Source organism: Melospiza georgiana, chromosome 19 (assembly GCF_028018845.1).
Source record: "Melospiza georgiana isolate bMelGeo1 chromosome 19, bMelGeo1.pri, whole genome shotgun sequence".
In the NCBI taxonomy this organism is placed as follows: Eukaryota; Metazoa; Chordata; class Aves; order Passeriformes; family Passerellidae; genus Melospiza; species Melospiza georgiana.
Genome location: NC_080448.1, coordinates 9,854,418 through 9,874,639, shown reverse-complemented (window position 1 = coordinate 9,874,639; position 20,222 = coordinate 9,854,418). Strand labels below are relative to the sequence as shown.

General features: G+C 52.9%; 1 protein-coding gene across 1 annotated transcript; it reads left to right on the top strand.

Annotated features, from left to right (window-relative positions):
• Positions 1-1,368: 1,368 nt before the first annotated feature.
• On the top strand, positions 1,369-12,327 carry TRARG1 (trafficking regulator of GLUT4 (SLC2A4) 1). Its single transcript, XM_058037829.1, has 3 exons — positions 1,369-1,774; positions 6,629-6,761; positions 7,300-12,327. Exons 1-3 carry the CDS (start codon positions 1,385-1,387, stop codon positions 7,305-7,307), a joined length of 531 nt encoding a protein of 176 aa, XP_057893812.1. The 5' UTR covers positions 1,369-1,384; the 3' UTR covers positions 7,308-12,327.
• The last annotated feature ends 7,895 nt before the right edge of the window (positions 12,328-20,222 follow it).

Genomic DNA, 20,222 nt, shown 5'->3' with positions numbered 1-20,222 from the left:
GGCCCTGCCCTGCCCTCTCAGCAGCCTTCCCACGGGGAGTGAGAGCCCAGCAGGAGCAGCATGCAAAGAATGTTTCAGTGACTCCCTGACTCAGGGAGGAACCCTCCTCCTGAATTTGCATCTCCCTGTTTTTCCCACCCCAGCTTTGGTGGTCAGCCCAAGCGAGGCAGATGGAAACAGATGGTCCCAGAGGCAGGAGTGGAAGGGAACCAAAACCCCGTGAGACCCCCCCGAGCAGGGTCACCCCACTGCTCTCGGATCCACACTCACACACCGCAGCTCCTCATTCTGTTTGGAGGCTGTGGGATGGGAGAGGGGTGGGCAGCAGGTCCCGAATGGCAGGAGGCTCTTGGGCACCTCTCGGGGAGGCAGAAGGTGCTGGGTGTGCCCCGTAGATGGCACTCACTGCCAGGGAAACCCCTGGCAAATTTGGAACTGAAACATAATACACAATGGACGGAAAACATCCATTATTTCCAGGCATCCAGGCTCTGAGGGTTGTTTTAGCCCTCCCTCCTGTCCCTCACATCATCCCTGCTCCCAAGGGTGCAGAAGATGTAACTCACACTGCACAGGCACCCTTTCTGCTCTGCAGGTCCTGCGTAGGGCCGTGGTGTGGCACTGATCTGGTGTCCCTGTCCCCAGCTGTGGTGTCACCACGGTCACCCACACACAGCGAGGGCAGGGCGAGCTCAGCACGGCGTGCCCAGAGCCTCTCCCAACCCTGTGCCTGGGATGATGCTTTCCCAGAGCGGCTGGAGCCAGAGGGCTCCCACACCCTGCCCAGACCCCTCTGGGCAGCCCTGCCCTGCCCGGGGCAGCTCCAGCCCCTCTCCGCAGCGATGAGGGGCTCTGCTCCGTGTCGCATGTCCCCCACCTGCCTGGGGAAAGGCTGGCAGCCAGCGGGGACAGCGGGGACAGCAGGGACAGCAAGGCTCTGTGCGCCCCGCACGGCGCTGCTCTCGGCATCCCCCGCGCCTCCGGGGCTGGAGGCGGCCCCGAGCCCCGCGGGCACGGGCGGGCCCCGCTCGGGCTGGGCTCTCACGTCCCGCTGCAGCGGAGCGGAGCCCGTGCGAGCCCCGGGGACGAGCCGGGGGTCGGCGGGGCTGGGCCGGGCTGAAGGCGGCGGGGACTCCCCGGCTCCGCCCCGCCGCATCCCCGGGGGCCGCACGCACCGGGGCGGGCGGGGGCCGAGCGCGGGAGGGCGGCGCGGGCAGGGGGGGCCGGGGACACCCCGGGGGCGGTGCGCGGCCCCGATCCTGCCCCGGGGGCCGAGCCGGAGGAGGGGCCAGCCCGGCTCGGCCTCCCGCGGGGCGGCGGGCCCCGAGCGCAGAGCGGCGGCGGCGGCGGGGCGCTGCCCGAGCCCGCTCCGCTCCGCCGGGCCATGGCCAGCACCGGCTCCGCGCCCGGGGGCCCGGGCCCGGGCTCGGGCACGGCGCTGCCCACCCGCTTCCAGGAGACGGAGAAGCTGCTGTCGGCGACGGAGGGCCGGGAGGAGAAGGGCCTCCGCGGCTCCAAATCCTTCACGGCAGCCCTGCCCGGCGAGACGGAGCGCAACGGGCACGGGCTCGGCTACAAGTCGGTGTCGGTCGGGCACCTGGAGGCGCCGCCGCTGTCGCCGTCCCGGCTGAGCCTGGGCAGAGCCTCGTCCACGGCCACCAGCACGGCGGCGCCGGAGCAGGGCCGCCCTCGGGACTACCTGGTGCTCGCCATCTTCTCCTGCTTCTGCCCCGTCTGGCCCATCAACATCGTGGCCCTCGTCTTCTCCATCATGGTGAGTGCGGGACCCGCCGGGCGCGCTCGGACCCGCCCGGTTCTCTCCGGCTTCCCCCGCCCCGACGGGCGCCCCGGAGCTGTCCGCGGTGCTGCAGCCCCGGGAGGAGCCGCTCGGCTCCCGCAGCGCTCGGCCGGGCTGGGCCGCCCCGCTCCGCTGCGGGGCCGGGGGGCGCGGGCGGGCGGAGGCGGGCGGGGAGCGGCGCCGAGCCCAGGGCAGCGCTCGGGGAGGCGGCGGGATGGAGATGGAGATGGAAAAGGAGATGGAGAAGGAAGCGGCGGGATGGAGATGCAGAGGGGGTGGGATTCCAGGGCAGGGCTCCGGGAAGCGCGGTCCCCGTCCCCCGGCAGCGCTCCGGGACTCGGCGGGATTCCCCGGGAAGGAGCTGCGGGCAAAGCGCTGACCAGGGACCTCCCTGCGAGCCCAGCCCAGCCCTGCAGCACCGGGGAGACCCTGGCTGGAGGCTCCTGCCTGGCCTCAGGCGCTTCAAAGGGACAGGCTGCACCTGCAGCTGCTTTAGCCGCCCCGGAGAAGCAATTTTCCTCCATTAAACATCCCCCAGAGCTCAGCAAATACACCCAGAGCCGAGCAGGGGAGAATGAAGGCAGCCTGGCCTCCCACCCATCTCGGGTACAGGTGGCTCAGCCAGCACAGCCCTACCAGCACAGCCACCCCCTTCCCCAGCAGATGCTGCTCTCTTGTACACACCCAGCACCTCCCATGCCTTTGATTTGCAACAAAGGCAAACCTTTCCTTTGACAATCAGCTCCGCTACCTGCTCACCACACAGAAATACACCGAGGGGCACACGCAGGCAGCACTTCCCCCCAAAAACCACCAACAACTTGAAGGCAGGCGCGGGCACTTGCCACAAAAAGCCCTCCAGGGAGACCAATTTCCATTTTGAGGAGGAATCATCGTTCCTGCCAGTGCCAGCTGTCATCTGCGTAGTACAGTTGTGTGGCACAGCCTGTTTAGGCAGCAGCCAGGGAAGCCAGCCAGCCTTGTCTGGCTTTGCACTGCAAGGAGAGGGAAAGCAGCTGGGTGTTGCATATCCGTGGTAATAAACAAGGGCTCTCACGGGGATTTGCCAGCCACATTGGCCTCCCTGCAGAACAGATCCTCACACTGCCCCTTGCAGGCGTGGGGCTGTGCCTTGGGCCACACCAGGAGAGTTGACAGTGGCAAAAGAGCAGGAGCTGGTTCTCCTGCCAGGCTGAGAGGGCGTGGTGGCTGTCACAGCCCGGGCAGGCAGGAGCAGCAAGGCAATGGGAATATTGGGCTGCCCTCTGCTTCCAAGGCAGCCCTGCCCAGGGCTCAGCCAGAGCTGGGGAAGGGGGCAGAAGGTGCATTCAGCTGAGGACAAGGTTCCTGGCACACACAGCACAGTGCACACCCTCTGGCCCCTGCACAGCCACCCCTGCACTCTCTGTGCTGTGCTTTAATTAATGATTCCAGCCCTCTCTAGTCCTGCACCATCACCTGCTCCACACACCCACCTGGCAGCCATGCTGAGGATGAGGAGTGATCCATCCATCCATCCATCCATCCATCCATCCATCCATCCATCCATCCATCCATCCATCCATCCATCCATCCATCCATCCATCCATCCATCCATCCATCCCCCTTCTCTCCCTGAGGAACCAGGGAACATCTGGAGCAGCTCCCAGGGCAGGGGTTGATGTTTTACCTGCTCACAGCAGCGAGGAGCTGAGCTCCCAGTGCCCCCCAGGCTCAGCTTTTCTCTCAGAGCAAAGCCCAGGTGTGCCTGATCATGCCCAGGTCTGAGCAGGAACCAGGTTTTTGTGATTCCCATCACCTGGGGAACCAGGAGCACCTTTCCACAATGTGCTGACATTCCTTTGGCTCTGCAATTGTGCTTTTCTTTCCTCAGTCAAAGCTTTTGCACATGAAAGCTTTTTCTTTTTATTTTTTTTTTTTCTTTCCTGGGTAATAAGCAGCATCCAGAGAGGAAAGTAAATGAATGCTTTTGAGCTTAGTGTCTCATAAATCATTTTTCAAAAGCTGCTCTCAGATCCCAACAGGGCCTATGGCCAGAGGTGGAAAAAACCCTGCTCTAGCCATCCCCAGCCCATTCCTGCTAACACTGATTTCATGGAAATTAAAATTAATTACCTGGAGGCTTCTCCACGGCCTCTTGGGTGTGTTTTGTCACCAAGTGATGATCTGGCTGTTCTGAAGGGTTCAGGTCACTCCCCAGCAGAGGGAGTGGGACTGGTGGACAAGGATATTCCATCTCCTAGAGCTGCAGGGCAATGCTGGCTACCACACACCCACCCTGCACTCCTGCTCTGAATCCTTTCCCCTTCCCACCAAAGTGCAGCCACTTAGGGGAAAGAAGCAGAGCAGCCACATCCCAGAGCCCAAAACTCCAAATAGATGAAGGAAAATTAAAAAATCCATCCAGAACCACCACGTAGTAACATCAAGGGCACTTCTGCACAGCACTTGGTATCCAAAATAAATTCTGTCATTGCCAGAAGATGTGGGAGAAGTCAGGCTGTCCTCACCCATCATCTGCCTCACTCTGGAGTTGACTGATGCCTCTCTTGGAATGTTTCCCTCAACAAAACCCCCAAGTGTCCAGGATTAATGATTTATTCTGGGTAATTGGTGGACGGCAGCAGAGAGCATCCAAAGCCAGTTCATCAGCTGGGAGGGATTGCAGGGAAGAGGATGGGATGATTTGTCTTCCCCATCCCTGGGACCAGCACAGCAAAGTAATTGCCTTCATTTGCACAAGGCCACTTAGGGGAAAAAACCCATTTTGGGCAGTAAGAGGAGCAGACAGCAGTGGGAAAGAGGTAAAATTAATAATCCCTGAGTCACCCAGGCTCACCTGGCCCTGGGGGCTGCAGAGCAGCACCCACTGCCCAGGCCCTGCAGATTTCCTGGAGCAGGGAGTCCCCTGGCACTCTCACAGTGACTCACTCCCCCAGAGCCCTCGAGCTTTTTGGAGATGTTCTGCCTTGGTGAGCCTCGATTAATAAACAAGATGTTAATGTTTTTATGTGGAAAGCAAAACAGGGGATTAGTGGTACTAGAGAGCTATAATCAAACTGTTCCACTCTGATTAATAATATATGTACAGTACCAAGTTCTTGCTAAACACCCCATGCCAATGCCGATGTGTTTCTCATAATTGTGGAGGATAAATGAGCAGTAAACACTTCCAGAAGCTGTCGTGATAAATATATACATTGAATTTTGCCTGGAAGACAGCTAAAACTGCATATTTCTCTGCAATCTAACCCCCACCCCGCCAAAATCTTGTTGCAAAATTTGTTACAAAAACCAGAGCCTGAAAAATCGAAATCCCCATAGCTGGAGCTGTCGGTGAGCAGGGCAGGGATCCTGTGGATCCCCGGGCTCCTGCATCCTCCCCATCTCTCACCACCAACCCATGAGGCTTCATTTTGTCACCTCCTGTTCTGGGATGAAAATAGCTCTTGGCTGCATCCCTTTGCTTTCAGAGTGGGTCTGGCAGAGCTGCTGGAGAGAGCAGGAGCAGCGAGGTCCCGAGCACTCCTGTGTCCCTGCTGGGGACAGCCCTGCCCAGGGAGGCTCCTGAGCGGGGCAGGACGTGGGCAGGGGGCTGAGGCAGCAGCCACCCCCTGTTTGGGGCTCTGCTGGGTTATTTTCGTGGTGATACAAACTCAAAGGAGCACATGGAAACCTCCAAAGCTGTGTTTTTCCTACGGAGCAGCTGCCCATGCACAGCCTGGGATGTTTTGGTGCTGCCAAGAGGCAGAGGAATCAAAGCAGGGTGAATGGGAAATGGGGCAATAACATCAATTGTTGCTTCAGAGTCTCTGTGATTTTTCATTATTATTGCTAGAGCTTCCCTGCTCTTATTATTTTATTTTATTTTTTTTTTTTAACACGAGGAAGGAGATCCTTTCCATCACAGCTATTTCTGACATTCACATTTTTTGAAAGGAAACTGGGGGTGCTTTAATCCACTTCCACCTTTAGCCCATTTTAACTAGTACACTTGGTTTTTTTAAACAGAGAATTTCCCCAGTTTTAGCAGCCATGCTCCAAAGGAAAGAGCTGTCACACAGCACAGGGCTTTGGGGGCTGCTGCCCCACAGTTTGCCCCAGACCCCTCTGTTCTCCTCCAAGGCAGCTTGGCTGGGGATGGATGGGCCAGGGGAAGAAGCCTTTAACCCATATAAAAGTGTTAAATACATAAATGCAACCCCAAAGGAGGAATATCTGCTTCAAAGCAGTTAAATCATCAATAAAACCCCACTCCCAGTGAAGTTTAGGGGTTTTTTCCCCAACTCCTCCACTGGACCAAGGATGCTGGGCTCCCTTCTCCCCCTATCCCACCTTGCTTCCCTTCCCCTCACTCCAAGCTTTCCCAACCAGATGAAAATGCCACCAAGAGACCTTAAACCCCGTCACCCACTTTTCCTCCCTCCAAACCCCCTTCCCAGCGGGTTTTGGGGGTGGCAGAAGGGCACTGCACAAACCTGGGGAGGATTTTTGGTGCCAGGGGCCGGGCTGGCAGCAAATGCTGACGCACGGTGAGTAATTCCACCACAAACCCTCTGCCAGCTGCCCTGTGCTGAGTGCTGGGTGCTGCCCCAGCCAAGGGCAGGATGCCCAGGAGATCCTTTCCAGCAGGACCAGGATCAGGAGGACCTGTCCCCAGCAGTGATGCTGCTCCCTCACCAGGAATCCTCATTTTTTTACTTAGGAACCAAGAGATCGCCAATTAAAGGAGCAGGAAAGGAAACGGGGGCTCAGTTTGGGGTTCTGCAGCCAGGGAGTCGCCCCTGGAGCTGCTGCCCCTCTCAAGGGACTCTTTTTGTGTCTCCCCAGTCGAGGAACAGCGGCCAGCAGGGGGACACGGACGGCGCCCGGCGGCTGGGACGCATGGCCAGGCTGCTCAGCATCGTCTCCATCGTGCTGGGCACCATCATCATCGTGCTCTACATTTCACTCAGCATCGGAGGTAACCCTTCCCTCTCCTCCCCTCAGCCCAGCTCCTGCAGGAGCCTCACCTGGCTCGAGCCCCAGGGCATGGGACAGACCTGCCCCTCATTCCCAGCTCAGTGCAGTGGGAGGGCGCCGACCCCAGCTTGGTTTGGCCATCACCAGCTGCCCAAACACGTGAAAAACACCTCAGAGAATGGGCTCCTTCCAGTAGAAACACGCTTTTCTACTGGAAAAATTGCCCAGTAGGATTTCTGCCCAAATGGCCAGCATGGAAAGCCTTCCTCTGCTGTCCCAAGTGCCCTGGGGACCACACAAGCTCTCCCTGGTGAAAGGCAAAGCCTGTGGTTGGGTTTAGAAAAGTGGAGTGCTGTGAAAACAGAAAGGTTTCAGGACACAAATCCACCTGCCCAGAAATACAATCCCAAAATATCTTGGGAATCTCCCAAAATCAGCCCAGCTCAGGCAAACAGGGACCTCAGAACCACCCAAAAGGAGAGTAAGGGGAGCATCTGCTGCCTGCTGGGAGCTGCCCTAAGCCACTCTTTCTTTTGCAGCTTCCTAGAAGACGTTTCAGCATGCAAATACCTTGAAGAGGAGGAAGACAACTTTCCTTTTGGGGTTTTTACTTTCAGCCTTGCAACAAAACAAAACAAAAATTGTCACAGTGTAGGTGGGCAGCCCTAGACAGTCTGCTCTGGAGCGCCGTCGGGAGGAACGCATGCGTCAATTCACCGCCTCCTGGGAATGAGCCTGGGCCAGGGACGGGATAAAAATCACCCTGAGGAGCAATGGGAGAGGCCGCTGAGGAGAGGAGAGGAGAAGGGGGAAATCCACTACCTCATTCGTGCAAGAGGAGGAGAGAGTCTCCAGAAGGAAGCTGGCTGTGGAAGGAAAACACAAGGCGAGAACGGGACGTTTCTGAGGAGTCCTCCTGAGAATTCCGGCACAAGTCACTGGATTTTTTGGGGGGTTGTTGGTTTTTAAATCGTCAAATTCTCTGTCTCTACAAAAAAAAAAAAACACAAAACAAAACGACAAAAAACAAAGCTCAAACTGCCATCAGGAGCTGAGAGCTGTTCCAGGGAGGAGGAGGAGGGAGAGCGGAGCTGCAGCAGGACCACGGCTCTGCTCCGAGCGAAACGCAGCCGCCAAAGCTGGAGGATGTGGTGGGTGCTTTTGTATTTTTGATGAAAAAAAAAAAGAAAAAAAAAAAAAAGAAAAAAAAAAAAGAGACAATGACCATTTGCATGCCTTTGGGAATGTTCTCCATGTCTGTTCCTACGAGCTCTTTTATCACTTAGGGCAGATCTCAGAGCTGGCAGAGGAGGATGTTGCTGCATGAGAACCCTGGATTCCTCCTCACCCCCATCCCAAGGTGGGCTTTTTAAAGGAAGGCAAAATCAGGCGTTCCCTGTGAGCCCCCACATTTCTCTGTGCACCCAGAGGGAGGTTGGCACCCCTGGCACTGAGACAATGAGACAAGAGCCTGGTTGATGCCCAGCAGCAGCACCAGGGCATGGAGAGCCCCCTCCACCCACTCACCCCCGATGCCACGGCACGCAGAGGCTTCAGCGTGATCCAGCCCCCAGCACTGCCAGTGCTCACCCCAAAACCCTCTGGGGCTTCAGCTTAGGGCCTTCCAGGAGATTTCCAGGGGCACGGAGCAGTTTTAGACTCCTGCTCCTCTCCTTGCACCCCTCACACAGCGTTTCTCACACAGCTCTGAAAATCTCCGGCGCCCCCGGAGCTGCCTGGGGGCAGTTCCAGGAGCTGTTGTGTTATTTTTTAATGTTTTGTATTTACCACAACGAGAAAACAGACTCTGCTCCTCCCACTCTGTCTGTAGGCACCACAGGCCCTGCCATGTCTTCCACAGCCCCTGGCTCCCCCAGCCCATCCCTGTGGCACCCAATGCCCCTGGAGGCTCCATCCAGCCCCAGCCCTTCTCCTCGCTGCTGTGGGGCCTCCCTGGGGTTGTTTCTCTACCCACCCACCCACCCAGACTATGCAAAGCTCCATTGCCTGTTGTTTCAGCCAGGCTTTGTGACTCCTGGCCACGTCCATCGGCTCCCTGAGGCTCTTTGATCCAAACTTTGGGGACACACGACCAAGAGCTGCACTGCCTGACCCTTCTGTTGTGTCACAACCTGAGAGCATGGACTGACTCAGAAATGCTGCCCTGCAGGGCGTTTCTGCTCCCTAACACTCCAAATTTAGAGCAAATTCAATGCTTCCCTGGCTTGTCTACATGGAGAATGCACCAAAAGAACCCTCCCAACATGGGAACTGCTTGGCACTGCCCCCTGCCCTGGGCTCTGAGTGGGCACCTGGCTTAGCACAGGGCAGGGGTGAGTGTAAATCCACCCTGTAGTTACTCTGTAGTAACTAATGTGCAAAGCCACAGGCGTCTCTGTGAAAATTCTCCTGCCACCTTTTCGATTGCTCCTCTTTCAAGTGTTTTTTCCCTCTAGATGTTGTTTGAATCCAGGGGGTGAGGAAGCCAAATCCCCCAGACACGCTGTCAACGTTTTCCTCTCCACTGGAAGGGATGCCAGGGGCTCACAGCAATAGCACCTCACTACAGCACCTTCTTGGGCTCCATTCCCATCCACCCCTTTGCCAGCACTCCATCACAAACTGCTGGCACCTAAAATGGACCAAATCTGCAACTTTTCCTTGTGCAATTTATCTTTTGTGAGTTCAGCAAACAGGGAGTGCTGAGCATTGCTGGGTGGGAGCTCCCTCCTCCATCCTCTGCCCAGGAACTGCCTCTTTTCCTCCTGAGCCCTTCAGAAACCCTCCCTTGGACGGTCAAAATTCGTTTTTATGGCTATTGAAACCCCATCAAACCCCCAAACAGTTCCTTCTTTATCTCTTGGAGTCAAAAGCTGCTTGCTGGGGAACATGAGGGGTTTTTTTGGAGTTACATAAGGGCAGTGCTGCCTGTCCCTGATTCCCTGCCCTCTGCCCCTGGAGCTGCTGGGATTCAGCTGATGGGAAGAGCCCAGGAAGCAGGAAGGGCCCCATTTTCAGGGAAAAGTGCTGGAGGCAGTTCTAGGACTTGAGAGCGCCGAGCGTTTATTAAGTAAGGGTTTAAATGCTCTTTTATCATTTTATAAAGCCTTTCATCTAAAGTGCTTCCCTGCATCCAAAGGATCAAACCCTGGCACCCCCCACGAGGGGGGTTCACATTACTGCTCTAATTGCAGGGATGGCAGAAACTCAGGCTCTGAGCAGCTCCCAAACCAACCCCATTTTCTTCTCTTTTCATCCTCCTCCTTAGCAGAACCATCTCTGAGCACAGATTTCCTTGGAACCTGTGGGTTTTTTTTCAGTGGGATCCAAACAAATTGTGGTTCCAAATGGGATTCCTGCAGCCAGATCAGGGATGGGGTTTGGGAGGCAGCTGCAGTGCTCCAGGGCAGCACAGAGCAGTGGAGGCACCAGGATCCCCCTGGATGCAGGAGGAGGCAGAAGATTTCCCCAAAAACCCCAGGGTGATGATTTGTTTGTGCCTCCTGTCTCGTTGGACAGCTCAGGTGATGCTTCTCACCTCACTGTCAAGTCTAACAAAAGAGAAGAACTATGACACTTAAATCCATTTCATTCTAAAATCTTCCTGAATAGATACAACTGTATTACACCCTTAACTCAGATTTTTTTTTTTCCTTCTTCTTATCCTGCATTTAAATCCAGAGGAAAGCCCCCTGACAAAATATTTACTCTGTTTGTAACCTGCCTCTGCAGTGCTGGAGGAACAAACTCTTCAGGGACACCCCAAAATCCCTTTCCCTGCTCCATCACCAACTTCTCCACACATTTTGCTGCCTCTTTTGCAAAGTTTTGCCACTTTGCTCTCTCCCCATCCCCCAGCCCAGTCCCCTCTTGGCTCTTTTTGGGTGGAATTTGCTGATATTGGTGAAGGAGGAGCCTGCAGAGCCCCCAGCACTCACCTGAGCAGGGTTACAGCTGAAACAGGCACAAAATCTTGGCCAAATTCTCCCCACCCTGGTGAAGGAAAGGTGAGAGCAGGGGGACAACCCAGCCCAGGGCAGCTGAGTTGGTGGTAGGAGAGCTCTGAGGGGATGGAGAAGGAGGGAAATGTCTCTAAATGTGAGCTGGAGTGGGAGCCACCATCGAGTGTCAGCTCCTGGTGGGATGGAAATCCAGGGGAAGGGCTGGAAAAAATGGAGATCCAGGGGAAGGATTGTTAAAAATGGAGATCCAGGGGAAGGATTGGAAAGAATGGAGATCCAGGGGAAGGATTGTTAAAAATGGAGATTCGGGGAAGGATTGTTAAAAATGGAGATCCAGGGGAAGGATTGTTAAAAATGGAGCTGGTGCTGCTGGCACCTCCCTGGGCCTCTGTGCCAGGATCTGGGGCAGGGCTGGGCTCATGGGGTGCCACACAAGGGCTGCTGGCTGCATCAAGGCTGGGTTGAAGCTTTAAGCTGAACCAGCAATAAACTTTTCTTGGTTCTGCAGCAGCCTCAGTGACCCAGGGTCAGGGAAGGTCTGGCCTGAGCCAGTGGGGTCACAGCAGCACCAAAGGGATCTGAGCCCCACCAGGGGAAACAAAGCCACCAAAGGACTTCAAAGTTGGACGGATTTGCTTTTTCTGGCTGGTGTTTCACCCTGTTCCAGTTTCCTGCTCTTTGCTGGTTTTATCACACTGTCCCCTCAGCATCCCACCCCCAAATTTGCTGTTAAGGATGGGTTTTCCTTTTCTGGCTGGTGTTTCACCCTGTTCCAGTTTCCCCTCATGGTTTTATCCCCCCGTCCCCTCAGCATCCCCATCCCAGAGCTCTCCTGAGCCCCTCAGCTCCTCCTGGCCCTGCTGTCCCTGGGACAGGTCCTGCTGCAATGGGATCCCATCTCTGGGCTCATCTCTGGGCTCAGGGAGCTCTGACCCCCTCCAGCCCACACAGATTTCTCCATGCAGACAAGGGGAGCAGATCCTGCCTTTTCTATAAAATGGAATCTCAATTTCTGTTCCCCCCAAGCCCAGGGAGAGGCTGCACCCACCCTTGCCCTGCTTTGTTACCACAGCCAGGGTTGCCCTTCAAGCTGAAATGATTCAGATTTAAGCTCGTTCTCCTTTCAGTACACAGCCTTTAATTTTTGGCAAAAACCAGTTAGGTTTGGACAGAAGCACTCCCCTGCTTGGGCCCAGTCCCAGGGGGTGTGGGGGGACAGCAGCCTTTTCAAAGTGGGAATATTTGAAAAGCATTTGCTGACACCAGTAGGTAGCAAAAAAATCCCAAGCTATAAACACCCATCCAGGATAAGAAACATCAGAAAGGGAACGTGTGCAGGGTTCACCAAGGCAGCCCTGGCACCACCTGGGAGCCCTTGGAAGGTGCCAGGGTTTGATCCTTGGCATGGGAATTGCAGGGTCCATCCCCCCACTGGGAGAGCCACAGCTCACACACAGCATGAACACACCAGGAATTGCAGCTGGGTGCTTCTCTTTGCTGACAAATGTTTCTTTTTCTGCAGGATGGTATGGTATATCTTATATACTTTCTTTGTATTTCTTGGCATGAGAAAAAAAAAATTAAAATGTAACATGCATGGTCAAAGCTGAACTGGTTTCTTCTGTCTAAATGAGGAGAAAAAAAATAATCCAAGCTAAAAAAAATAATCCAATTCATTCAGTGATTGCTTCACACTCTGAGAGCAACCAGTTGGTGTTTTGGGTGCAGTGGGTTGCCAATAATATGCAAAGACATCCTCCCATTATAACAGCCCCTAAACCTAAAAGTGCTCTTGGTGTTCAGCTTCACAGCTGCTCAAACCTCCCCTAAGTTCATTACTCACCCAGGCAGGTCCAAGCTGACACCACACTGCAGCTACTCCTGCTTTACACCGAGGCTGGCTTTGCACAAAGCCTCTGCTGCTCAGCCCAGCATCTCCCCACCCAGAGCCAGCACTGTGGGCACAGCTGGGGCTGCACAGCCACCTTCATCTGTCCTAATGGAGGCACAAAATGCAGATATTTAGAAAATCCAGTGTAAGTTACTCCCCATGATTCAGCAAAGCCAGGAGGGTTTGGGGTGGTGGCACCTGTGAGCAACGAAAGGCACAGAGGGCTCTTGGTGGGGAGAGCTTTGAAGGAACAGATGCTGAGTCTGAGGCTGCTTTAAACCATCTTCAGCCTTCTTTGTGCATTGCTGAAAGCATCCAGCAAGCCAGAAGACTGAGCAGGAAAAAAAAAAAAAAAAAAGGAAAAATAAAAATTAAAAAAAAAAAAAAAAAAAAAAAAAGAATGGCTTTGTCCTGGAGGATTTGAATCCCACAGAACCCCCCAGGCTGTGCAGAGATTCCCCTCCAGAGCTGAGATTCCACCCTGACCATGCCACCAGCTGCAGCCCCAGACATCAAAGGGCAGCCCAGGCTCTGATGTTTCCCTGGAACAAGGCAGGGCTGAGTTCCTCAGCTCCTGTTTTATTAATACCCTGCTCTGATGGGCTCATGTATAATAGATCCACACAGGAACAGCAGGAGGTTCATGCCCAATTTCCACGTTCCACGTTCTCTGCTGAGCACTCTGGGCTCTCCCTTCCCCTCCCTGGGTTTCTCTTCTCTGATAAATTTGAATGAATTTGGGGTTCAGGCAGAGGACAGAAAATTGGCCACCAGCTCCTCAACTGGTTTCCATGACTTTGTTCCAGCCAGGAATTAAAAACCCAGGGAGAACATTTCCATTTTCTCTCTGGCTCCTGATGCTGCTGCTGTTGGGAATGAGCAGCTCAGGGACTCCTTGGGCTCTCCAAAGCCTCTCAGGAATCACTGGGGAGGTGATGGAGCCCTGGGCTGCAGAGATGAGCAGCACATGAACATCCTGGCCCTGGTGAGCAGAGGAGAAACCCCCAGCATGGCCCAAAATGAAAAATTGCAACCCAAATTCTCCCTGCTCATAGAGCAAGAGCAGCTTCTTAGCTGCAGAGATTTGAAAAAAAAGATTAAATTTGGGTGCATTGTGGACATCTTCAATATTTGAAGCAGCTCACCAAACACACTCCGGATGGAGAACAACAAAAGAGTTTAGAAAAAATGAATGAAATTAATTTGTCTTTGTGAGGGTGCTGAAAGGCTCCATCTCCCCATTTCCCCACCCAGATCCAGCCTCCCCTCTGCAGACAGGAGCTGTTCTGCAGCTCTGCACCTTGCACCCAGTCCAAAGCTGTCTCTGCTCCTCTGTAAACAGAGTGGGAGTGACACAGCCACAGCCCCACATCCCCACAGAGCCCTTGGAGCAGCTCAGCATGGAATCAGTGGGGCTGGAAAACTCCTCTGAGATCATCCAACCCTTCTGGGATCATCCAACTTCATCCAACCCCTCTGAGATCATCCAACCCCTCTGAGATCATCCAAACCCTCTGAGATCATCCAACTTCATCCAACCCCTCTGAGATCATCCAACCCCTCTGAGATCATCCAACTTCATCCAACCCCTCTGAGATCATCCAACCCAACACCTCTGAGATCCTCCAACCCCTCTGAGATCCTCCAACCCTTCAGGGATCATCCAACCCCTCTGAGATCATCCAATCCAACCCTTCAGGGATCATCCAACCCCTCTGAGATCATCCAACCCCTCTGAGATCCTCCAACTTCTTCCAACCCCTCTGAGATGATCCAAACCCTCTGAGACCATCAAACCACTCTGGGATCATCCAAACCCTCTGAGATCCTCCAATCCAACCCCTCTGAGATGACCCAACCTCATCCAACCCCTCTGAGATCCTCCAGCCCAGCCCTGCCACGCTCACCACGTCCCCAGGTGCCACCTCCTTGTGCCTCTGAGCCTCCCAGGGATGGGGGTTCCACAAGATCCCACATGGTGGCTGTTTCTGTCACATCTCAGAGGAATTCCTTAGGAATTGACAAATTTGGTAGACTTTGCACAAGCCTGGGTTAGGTGGTGAGGATTTAGGGTTTGTGTGTTGGAGGAGAGCCTGGCGTGCCCAGGTGAGTGGGAATTGCAGCAGCAGATCTGTTTTAAATCAGGACTTTTGCTCAATTCTGGATCCTTCAGAAGATGAAACATCTCAGAACACCCAAAAATAGAGAAATGGGGATTTCTCCATGAGCTCAGCTACCTCGTTTATGGGCTAAAAAAGCCCAACCAACCGACAACTGCTGGCCCCCATTGTCCCCAGCTTTGCTGCGATGTGAGATGCTATTCTTGGTCAAGAGCTGCCAGTGCTTCTGAAGCTTGTGAAGTTGTTTGCTTTAATAGCACACAGCATGAAGCAAAGCAAAGACTTCCCAGCAAAATGCTCCTTCTGCTGAGCTCACTGCACCTCGCTGCCTCCTGGAAATCTTTAATTACAGCCTGAGGATTCCAAAGCCTTTTCTTCCAATTATTTGATATCAGGTACAATTTCATAAAACCCTTGCTTTATCCTCCTTCCCAGCAAGGGTCAATGCAGATGGATCATTTCATCAACTCCAGATGGGCAGGAAAATAAGCCAGTCCCTGACACCCTGTGCTGTAATTCCTCACTGGTCTGGAGCAGCTGGCCCAGGTATGCAGCAAACAGCAGGAAAACAAAAGGAGCTCCTGTCTTAAAGCAATGCTCTATTTCTACTTTGATTTTTGACTGCAAAACGAGTGGGTATTAGCTAAATTGTCCCAAAAAATGAGTTAACAGCTGAATGGTCCTAAAAAACGAGTTAACAGCTGAATGGTCCTAAAAAATGAGTTAACAGCTGAATGGTCCTAAAAAATGAGTTAACAGCTCTTCTTCCCCTGCCCAGAACCCCCAGCCCAGCAGCACTCACCTGCCAGGGGCTGCAGAGGGGTCTTGGCTGCTGGGTTAAGGAGCCCCATTTCCTCAGGAGGAGTGGGACAGGCTCATTCCCCTGGGATGTGGCTGTGGTCAGACCTGAGGATGCTGGTGGTGCTGCAGGATGGCCAACCCTGCCTGCCTGCCATGGCAAAGCTGACTGCAGGAACTCAGGTTTTCCAAGACCAAACACGCACCTGAGTGAATGGAAAGGATCCAAATTCCAAAATCCCAACAGCAGAATCCCTCCTTTGCCTTCCCAGGGTGAGCTGAAATCACCCTGAACTTACAATAACTTCTCATCCCACTGTGCTCCTTGGTTTTCATTTTAAAACAATTTCACCTAAGCCAGAGCGTAGGCTTGGGAATTATTTACATTTGCTGAAATGTTTGCAAACGCAGGAAGAGCTGGCCAGCAGATCCTGCTGTAAGGAACACACAGCCTGGAGGTGCAGTTGCTGCCAGTACAAAGATCTATTTGTGCAGAGAGGGCAGACACACACCAGGAATGGTCCCTGCTGGAGCCAGAGCCCCCTCCTGCCTCCTTCCAAACTTATTTCTTTACATAAGCACTGCATGCCTTTATAGGCCTGAGTCACAAACCTCACCACCTCAGTAATATTTTGAAGTAAATTTAGCCCTGGTGATACATGCCTGACCTAGAGGGAGCTGCATTTCCAGCACAGCAGGGAAATATCCCCACGTGCCCCCTCCTGCACTGGGTGTTGTCCCACATCAAGGCTGACCAAGCCCCAGGGTCACTCCAGCCTCCCCTGACGCTGAAATTGGGGCACACACAAAGGATCCCATCAATTTCCAATGGGGACAAGGTCCTTGCAGGGTCCTGTCACTTTTTAAAGTGATAAATTGTGGTTTGTGTGTTAAACCTGGGCCTGCCAGGGCCACCCGATCAGCACTTTCCCAGCTACTCACGATTTCTTTTTACACCTGCAACATTCCCGAGCATCCTGCAGCGTCTTTAGAAAAGGCTCCCTTTAAAAAGCTGAGGTTTCAGCAGCATTTCACCCCGAAGGAGCCAGCTCAGCACAGCTTGGAGCAGGAGGCTCTGTAGCAGATGACATGCCCAGGCACAGGCGCCACGAACATCTTGGGGAAGTTTCCACTGTACAGCTGGCAGCTCAATGGGGCTTTGCAACCTGCAGAGAGCAGCTTCTATTTTCAGTGCAGCTTTAGAAACACAAAGGATGAAGAATGCTGTCCCCACTTCCAAGAACCCCGCATCAGACGGAGGGGTATGGGCAAGGGAGATAAGAAAAGAAATAAAACATTGAAACCCTCCCTGCTTGCAGCATTTGTGGGAGAGCCCCGTGCTGGGCTTGTGCACCTCAGGGGTTATCAGTGAATTTCCTTCAGGTTTGCCTTTGATTGATAAGCTCCAATCACCCTGGACAACCCTTCTGGAGTTCAAAGGATGCATTTTTAAGAAAGAAATGAAAATTATGAAACAAAAAAAAAAAAAAAATCCATGTGTTTGAAATGTCTGAACAGGAATGAAAGGAGAATTGGACGGGCAGTGCAGATAAAGCAGCACAAGATGTAAGATGTGAACAGCCCCCATGGCAGGCGACCTCTCCAAACCCACAGGGTGCCAAACCCGAGAGAACCAGAGCACAGCCCGCCAGGAGAGGATGGCAAACGCTGCTCCAGGGGTGCGGGGGCTCTGAGTTCCAGCCAGGCTCCTCCCGCCTGGCTCTGGAATCTGGGTTAGCAAAGCCTCAGGGTCCCATTAGGAACAAAGAACAGGGGAAGGGCTGCGGATGGAGCGGGGCAGAGCTGCAGCCAGGGGAAGGTGAAGGCGACAGCAGGCTCCAGCGTCAATGAGCACAGCCCAGCTGCCAAGGCACGGCGCTGGCAGCGCGGATTTTCTACCTGGGGATGGTGGATGAAAGGCTGGCACTCGGGAAACGGCAACACCAACTGTAAACATCGAGGTTTTCTATTAAAACGCTCCAAAATCGAGTTCACGGCGCTGTACACCGCCCACGTTCGGTGAAAGGGAGGAAACAAAGGCACTGGTGTGAATTTCTGATGGAGGGCTCGGCTCCCTTTCAGCAGGAAAGCTGCTGGGGAAAGGCTCATCCATAATGCAGAACAGCCACTGCGCCCAGGCTGTCAGCAAGGACAGCGCTTCCCAACGCCAGCAACGCTGCTCTGGGAGGGGGATGGTTAAAAATATATATCCTATGCCTGTGCCACTATAAATTATTGACTGTACAGGGAGCAGGAAAAAAGGATTCAGTGCCATTAATAATTTATTTTCTAATCCAAACGAAGATGGAATTTTATGCACCACTTATTACCAGCGCCGCAACTGGAAAAACTCACTGCACTCCCACTGTCTGGAACCAGAACTGCCTTTCCATTTTCAGAAGTTTTTTTGAAGTTTCTCCCTTTAGCTTGAGCCATACAGTCAAAGCTTTCCCTTGGGAGAGCATCTGGTCACTCTTGAATATTTAGCAGGCATTAAGGATACAGAGATGCATCCCTGCTTTAAGGCAGCGTTTACAGGCACAGCACGACAGCTCTGCAAGGAGAAATCCCTCTCTTCACTCCCAGGTACCACAACAGCAGGCAGCTCTGCTGCTCTGAGAATACAGATTTGGAGTGGCACTGAAAGATTCAGCATTGATTGCAAAAGCAGCAGGCACAAGGTGGATCCTTCAGGCACAATGAGGGAGATAGACCAGAGCACAGTGGGGCTGGAAAACCACAGGGTAATAGAGTGCCTCCTGTCCTGAAAACAGAAATTCACAGAGAGAGAGAGATCTTCCTTTAAACACTTACCTCTGAAGAAAACCATCCCTGTCCCAGCTGGTGAAGAAACCAAAAAAATAAATCCAGGGAAAACCACCACGAGTATAACCAGCCCCCTCCCAGGCAGGAGAAACACAGGCCCCAAATCATTTTGGGTCAGGAAAGGCTCCATCACATCTGATATTTGATATAAAACCTGAAAGCACAGGTTTTGTGTCAGAACACACTGATTTGTATGTCCAGAGACAATTCCAAAGGGTGAGATGAATCCCCTCTGCATCTTCCCTGAAGTTTAAGTAGGCAGAGATTGTCAAGGGGAGAAAGAAGCAAGCACCTTGCTTAGAATTCTAATTTATTATTAAATTACATATCAAAGCCTTTTTTTAAATTTAATACATACAGAGAATGCACAATAGGTGAGAACAAAAATAATTACAGTTACAATAGAAGTTTCAAGAACGTGTATGAAAAAGAAAAAAAATATCAGAAAGTGCAAATCAGAAACTCATTTACAAGGTATGGGACGTTTTGTGAGAAAGGGCTTTGTTTTGGGTGTAGAGTGTTTATTGAACTGCTTTCCTCACTCAGTACCACACTGACCAACAGCTGCTTCTGTACTCAGAATTAAAACATCACCACTCAAATGTGCAGTGCCAGGAGAGGTGCAGGGCACAGAGGGCACTGGAGATGTGACCTGGCTCAGCTGTGGCTCACTGTGCCTCTCACTGCATTCTCCTGTCCTGCACACTCCACAATCCATTCTGCTATAAGGAATTTCAGAACTTCCAGAATTTCCTCCTTCAGCAGTGACAGCTGTTACCCTCTCCTTCCTGTCTCAAATGAAAGCTTTGGGACAAAACCAGTAAAAATAGGAAAAGGTTATGCCTCAGGTGATCTTGGGAAACAAGTTGCTACATTTAGAGAGTTAAAACTCTCATTTAGTCGTGACTAAATGAGCTGCACCATCAGAAGGCGTGGAGCAGCCCCAGCTCCCTGTGCAGCAGTCTGGGAAAGCAGCACCTCAGGGGACACAGCAGGACAGCAGTGAACATTGCACCTGACACCTGCACATCACCTAAAAATCTACTTCTGCTCTTTCATTGCCAACATCCAGCAAGGAACTGACTCTTCTCACATTTATCTTAAGACAATGCAATGAAAGGACTTGTGAGCTACGAATGAAAATTCTTGTCGATTACTCAGTAATCCAGCAGTAATTTATACCTAACTTTGATATGCAAAACTCCTGAAATCAATACTGGTTAAGAAAAAAGTGTTGCCCAGGAAGGTCAAAGCCCTGGGGAGAAGCCACAGCTGTGGACACAGTTCTGGGTGTTGCCCAAATGCTCTGCTGCAGCACCAGAGACCAAGGATCTGATGAACAGGTGAAAAATAACCTAAAGAACAGGGATAAAAATATTCCCACATGTGTGAAGTGTGGGAATACCAACACTACCAACACCATCCTTTGTGCTCCAGTGCCTGGCCAGGTTTGGAGAAGCTGCTTATCTGCTGGGAAGGATGAAGCAGAAATTGAAAAAGTGTGTGAAACACATCCTGTAAAATACCCTGGATTTCCCCCCTGCAATCCAGTGCTCAGCAATGATTTTCTTAGCACACTTTTGCTGGGCTGAGTTAGGAAACTGCCACTTTGGCAGGAATTGCAGGAATGAGGATTCTTTAACCACATCTTTTCTCCTCAGAGCAGGAGGAACCACACAGAATGAAAATCTCCCAGAACACATTTAGCAACAGGAGACACACAAACCTGTATTTTGGGACGTGAGGCAGAATGTGCTACGTGAGCTACCAACCCACTGTGTTCATTTTCCAGTCCATTGTCCTGAGCAAGGTCCAGGCTGTTAGAGATGAATTATGAGGCTGATTCTCCTGAATTTGGAAGCCTT